Raw genomic sequence first — 6,280 nt, 5'->3', positions numbered from 1 at the left:
AAGACAGTAATCCAGCAGGAGGGGTAGGTTTAGGAGAAAGATTCAGTGAGTTTAGATTTGAACATTTGGGTTTGAGGGACCATGAATAACCCTGTTAAAAATGTCTTAAAAGGATGCTTTCTTTACTGGGTGTCTGCATGCCATCCACCCTGCTCTCTTTGTCATTGTCTCAAAATCCATCCCTCCAATCTCAGAGTTCCACAGAATAATACTGTGATTCAGTTCAAAATGCTCCATGCCCTATGGGTCCTCCCCAGATTATGTATACTAATTTATATGTAAATGTGCACTTATATGCATATTTTACATATGTAAAAAATCAATTTTTTGGCAGTTCATTATGAATGTTCCTTCTAACAATTTTCCTTACAGTGCATAAGTTTCATGAAGTAAAAATGCAGTATTTTTCTATAGGTGTATACCTCACTCTGGAAAGGGTGCAGGGGACCATACCTTCAGGAAAGAATTACCTTATCCCTACCAGATATGTTTACCCCAAATGAATGGGGAAAGGGGATTTAATAGTGAAAGTGTGTATAAACAATATAATTGAACAAAGAACTATCTCTGTGTAGAATTGCTTGCTTACCCTGTTTGTCTTTATGTCTCTATCCAGGTCCTTTGAGAGAATCTCCTCGAGATGCCCAGCCTATGACCAGGGGTGCTGACAGAGCTCTTTATGGTGTGAAATCAGTCAAGAGCCAGAAAATGGCTACAGCATTAGAACCGGAGGACCAAGACCTTTGGGAAGAAGAGGGAATTCTGATGGTGAAATTGGAAGATGATTTCACCTGTAGGCCAGAGTCTGTCTTACAGAGGGAAGACCCTGTACCTGAGACCTCGCACCAGAACTTCCGACGATTTCGCTACCAGGAAGCAGCAAGCCCTCGTGAAGCTCTCATTCGACTGAGGGAACTCTGCCATCAGTGGCTGAGACCAGAGAGGCGGACAAAGGAACAGATCCTTGAGCTGCTTGTGTTAGAACAGTTCCTCACTGTCCTGCCTAGAGAACTACAAAGCTGGGTGCGGGGGCAGCGACCAGAAAGTGGAGAGGAGGCAGTGACACTGGTGGAGGGTTTGCAGAAACAGCCCAGGAGACCAAGGCGGTGGGTGAGGAGGGGGAGTCCTGATCTGTGTGATGTGGCGGGGGCCTATTTGCTGGAAGGCAGGATTGGGGTATAAGGGTTAAAGGTCCCTTTAAAGTTACACTACATTTCATTAGCTCTGCCTTTGAGTTGTACTTAGATTTGTGCACCTCATGGGGCAGGGATGTGTGCATGTATGTGTGTGTGTGAGACTTTCTGGTTTTTGAAACACCTACCTACAGCTCATCTGAAGGGCCTCAGCCACCTAAGAACCATGGCTTTCATTTTCCCTTCTTTGGACATTGAACCCCAGAAAGCTAGTGAAGATAATACTGTGGCTTCATCAGGGATTTTCATAGACCCTAAGGCACAAATTCTTCTAGGATGGTAAGCTGGGAACAAACAATAAGAGCTATAGGCACATATGGGAGGGATGGATGACTCAGAACCCTGGATTACTGAGGGTAAGGATGGAGGGAAATGAGAAAGTAATGCCCTATCTATCTTCACGTCGTCTTCCTTCAACTCTTTTGCATGTCACTGTGGAACTAGAGTTCTCCCTCCTCATCTGGGTGCCTCTAAAAGGTTTTATATAGGCAGCTTCTCCTGAAATAATTCCTGATGATAGCCAAGACCATCCCTTAGATTCCATGGTGACTGGATGTTGGAATTATTCCCAGGTGACCGTCCATGTTCATGACCAGGAAGTCCTGTCAGAGGAGTCAGTGCATCAAGGAGCAGAGCTTGAGTCACCAAGTGAGCTGCAAAACCCTGTACAGACCTCGGCCCCTAACGAATCCCATGAGGAGACCACACAGAGTTCAGATCTGGGGGCACCTGAAGAGCAGAGCCCAGGTCCTGAAGAGGAGTTCCAAACCCTGCAGGAGAGCGGTGGGAAACCTCAGCCAAAAGAGGACTTCCGTGGGGGAGGGCAGATAGTTCTGTGCCAGAGGTGGCTGGGTAGGTTGTAATAAGGATAAACCACAGAATCCAAGATGTTGAAAGGAGACACAATACCAGCTAAAGTCTCTCTTAAACAAAGCTAAACTTAAGCAGTGATATTCTTGGTTATTTGCTTGGCATTCTGATAAACGTTAGAGATGATGGGATTTGGGGCCAGTTGAACCTACCCTTAAGGCCAGTTTTTTGAGTCCTGGAAGAAGTTAGTGCAGCCTCCCAACCAAAAGTGACAGGGAATATTCAGTTACTGGGGTACACTGCATATTGCTGATGTCCATATTTTCTTGTTAGAGTCTCCAGGGCTCCAGGACCCAGACCTTCCTGAAGAGAGGACCACAGGGGACCCAGAGATGGTGGCCCTTCTCACTGCTCTATCACAGGTGTGGTCTAGTTTCCTTCTGTCCCACAAAGAACGTATTTGAAAGCCTGAAGCGTTACCAATATGCTAAACATGTTAGACAGGATGCAAATTTGCACATTCTTGGCAGTTTAGGTTCTCAGGTCTTCAGGTGTCTGGAAGAAGGAGGAAATACATCCAGTGAGATCAATTGTAATAGTTTCATTGGCTGTGGAGCCTTCTGACCTCTTTATTTGCCACTGACCAGAAAAACAAACAAAATGAAAATATTTTGTGCCACTCCAATATAACTTTGAAGTTACTAAATGAGGTCTTTTTTTTTTTTTTTTTTTTCCCTTAAAGAATAAATATGATTGTCATTTGTAAGAATGACTGGATTATACTACAGAAGGAATTTCTGAAATTGTGTGGTTATTTACTCTCCCTCCAGTGATCTACATTCAGTCAGCCCCTGACACTAAGCTATGTGGCTGGAGGAAATGGAATAAAAAAAGTCATCCCTGTTCCCAGATTATCCTCTAGCTGAAGCAAAAGCATTGCTGTTTATGTCATGTAGACTGTCAGTGGTAAGAGTGATTGGATAAAACCAATCAGGGAAAGCTTCCTAGGAAAGATGTGAATTGTTGAAAAAATGTAGCTGACATGAAAGCATCAAATAAGGTGGTGAATGATGACTTTTAAGATTCTTCTTATAGTTTAATACCCTAAAGAAGAACCTAGACTGGTTCCAATGGAAAGCAGTGGGGTTACAGGAAGTCTGAGGAGGGCCAGTACAGAAAAAGGAAGTTAGAAAACTGCAGCAGAGGATAAAACAGATTTCCTGAGAGAGAACCACGTAGCCTACTTGACTTCAGTTTCGTAGGTGCAGTTTGCCTCTACCTGTATTTCAGGAACAAAATACGAGTTTACAGAAAGCATCAGGTTTTGAGTGAAGCCTTGTGTTGTTTCAGGGACTCGTAACTTTCCAGGATGTGGCTGTGTGCTTCTCTCATGACCAGTGGAGTAATCTGGATCCAACACAGAAAGAGTTCTATGGCGAATACGTCTTTGAAGAAGACTGTGGAATTGTGGTTTCTCTGTGTAAGGAACTTCAGATGTCTTAGTGTCTTCAGCACGGGTCTTTTCCCCAGTGGAGATTTTTTAGGGTCTTAGACCTTAGAATGTATACTGTGAACTTCTCTGTGCCTACCCTCGTGATATTGAGGGATAAGCTGCAGAAGGTGGAGCTATCCTTCCAAGTTAAAAGGGAGAGAAAATGCTTAGAAACTTGTAATAAAATATAGTATTACAGTTTTAAGGAACTCTGGTAGCATAATGGTTATGAGTCAGGCTGCTAACCTCAAGGTCAACCGTTCAAAACTACCAGGGAGGAAGATGAGATTTTTTTTCTGCCCCCATAAAGATTTACAGCCTCAGAAACCCTATGCAGGGTCGCTATGGTCAAAACTGACTCCACAGCACACAACCACTACCACCATCCTTCAAGCTTTAGTTTAAAAGGTTTGAGATTAAACATAACAAGTTTTTAAATGAATAGGGCTAGGAGTTAGAGGAAATATACTTACTTGAATGTGGGGAAAGACGGTAACACTTAGCAGTGGGATAATGAATTGAGTTGCAAGTGAAAAATACTTAAATAGCAAGAGATGGACACTTCGTGGTTAGAGATTTCTCAACCTAAAGGTACAAAAGATTTGACTGCCTAATTTGGATTTGTATTTGCTCTAACAAAACAAAAATGAGTCTGCTCCAAACACAGGGATCTGTTGAACCAGTCTTGATGTCCTGTTTTCCCTCTCTTGATCAGCATTTCCAATCCCCAGACTAGATGAGATCTCCCAGGTTAGAGAGGAAGAGTCTTGGGTCCCAGATATCCAAGAGCCTCAAGAGCGTCAAGAGACAGAAATCCTGAGTTTTACCTACACAGGTGAGGAGTGGCAAAGGGGATTTCCTCCACCCTGAGCTGGCAGTTGTTCTAGTCAGTGCTCTCCCATAGGGACCCCTCTCATTGGTTCATCTGGCATGTTTAGCTGTTATTCTGTCACCCCTCAAAATACAAATTCTTCTCGTCACCCCTCCATTTGTTTGAGGCACTTGTACTATGAAATGGTGGATGGGGGAAAAAACCAACAACTTAGAATTGCAGCTCTACCATTTTACTAAGCAGTTCACTTAATCCCATAATCTTTGGTCACTTCATTTGTATGTGGTATGCAGCTGGTAGTATCCATCTGTACTAAGGCTTGTGACAGCATAAGATAACATAAGAAAATACCTGGCACCTAACAGGCATTCTAATTTTTCTGATTATTTCCTTCTTTCCCGACCTCTGCAATTATGAAATCTAGTTCTTCACTCTGTTGTTCTGCTCCCCCGTACCCTTTTAAAACATTCCTCCATTGTGTGGAAGGCATTACTGCCTCGATAATTTCCCCTTCTCCCCTCTCTTCAGGAGATCAGAGTGATGATGAAGAAGAGTATCTTGACAAAGAAGATCTGAGTTTGGAGCATCTCCAAAGGTCTATTTTAGAAGATCCAGAAATTCACCAGACTCCTGATTGGGAAATAGTCTTTGAGGATAATCCAGGTGGACTAAATGAGAGGAGATGTAGTACAAATATTTCTCAAGTTAATAGTTTCATGAGTCTCCAGGAAAACATGCCTTTCCACCCCCTGTTAGGGAGACATCATGACTGTTCTGCATGTGGAAAAAGCTTCACTTGTAATTCCCACCTTGTTAGACATCTGAGAACTCACACAGGAGAGAAACCCTATAAATGTATGGAGTGTGGGAAAAGTTACACACGGAGCTCTCATCTTGCCAGGCACCAAAAGATTCATAAGATGGGCACTTACAAGTTTCCCTTAAGCCGGAAGAATATGGTTGAGACCTCCCCTCTGATCCAGGCTGAGAGAACTGCAGCTATGGAGAAACCCTATAGATGTGATGATTGTGGGAAACATTTTCGCTGGACTTCAGACCTTGTCAGGCATCAGAGGACACATACAGGAGAAAAACCCTTCTTCTGTACTATTTGTGGCAAAAGCTTCAGCCAGAAATCTGTGCTAACAACACACCAAAGGATCCACCTGGGAGGCAAACCCTACTTGTGTGGAGAGTGTGGAGAGGACTTCCATGACCACCGACGGTATCTGGCACATCGGAAAGTGCATGCAGCTAAGGAGCTCTATCTCTGTAGTGAGTGTGGGCGATGCTTCAACCACAGTGCAGCCTTTGCCAAGCACTTGCGAGGACACGCATCAGTGAGGCCTTCCCGGTGCAGTGAATGTGGGAAAACCTTCAGTCGGAGGGACCACCTTGTCAGGCACCAGCGAACACACACTGGTGAGAAACCGTTCACATGCCCAACCTGTGGAAAAAGCTTCAGTAGAGGATATCACTTAATCAGGCATCAAAGGACTCACTCAGAAAAGAGCCCCTAGCTAGACCCTTGTATAAGGATATCAACAGTCACCCTTTACCTATGGGTGGGCTTGAAGAAGCCTTTTTGTCAGCCTGGGAGACCTTTTCTAGGGAATCTCTTCCCACAACTAAATGAAAACCCAGGCAGAACCTCTCAAATTCAACACCTTGAGAATATATTTGACCTAAAACATAATCTGAGCTGAGGCTTCTCCTTGCGTGGAGTGCTGCCTCTACCTCAAGGGTACACAGTAGGAGAATGGGAAGGCTTAAGAGGTTGTAGTTAACTGTTTTCTAAAAAAAACAAAAAAAAACAAAAGCTGTTACATACCCTAAAGACTACTTGACAACCTGGAGTTTAAAGTGGCCATGGACACCATTTAGGTTTGGTAAAGGGCCAGTCTTGAGGTTTCTGCCCTTACTGGACTCCATGTTAAAGCACACCACCCTGAA

The 6,280-nt window shown here is 43.8% G+C and overlaps 1 protein-coding gene across 1 annotated transcript; it reads left to right on the top strand.

Annotated features, from left to right (window-relative positions):
• Positions 1 to 622: 622 nt before the first annotated feature.
• Positions 623 to 5,946, top strand: ZNF202 (zinc finger protein 202). The gene is made up of 6 exons (XM_006833934.1): positions 623 to 1,110; positions 1,766 to 1,976; positions 2,337 to 2,425; positions 3,354 to 3,483; positions 4,211 to 4,330; positions 4,856 to 5,946. The coding sequence occupies exons 1-6, from the start codon at positions 652 to 654 to the stop codon at positions 5,845 to 5,847; spliced, it is 2,001 nt and encodes a 666-aa protein (XP_006833997.1). The 5' UTR covers positions 623 to 651; the 3' UTR covers positions 5,848 to 5,946.
• The last annotated feature ends 334 nt before the right edge of the window (positions 5,947 to 6,280 follow it).

The sequence above is a fragment of the Chrysochloris asiatica genome, unplaced genomic scaffold (genome assembly GCF_000296735.1).
Source record: "Chrysochloris asiatica unplaced genomic scaffold, ChrAsi1.0 scaffold00008, whole genome shotgun sequence".
Taxonomy (NCBI): Eukaryota; Metazoa; Chordata; class Mammalia; order Afrosoricida; family Chrysochloridae; genus Chrysochloris; species Chrysochloris asiatica.
This window is presented reverse-complemented; position numbering and strand designations above follow the sequence as displayed.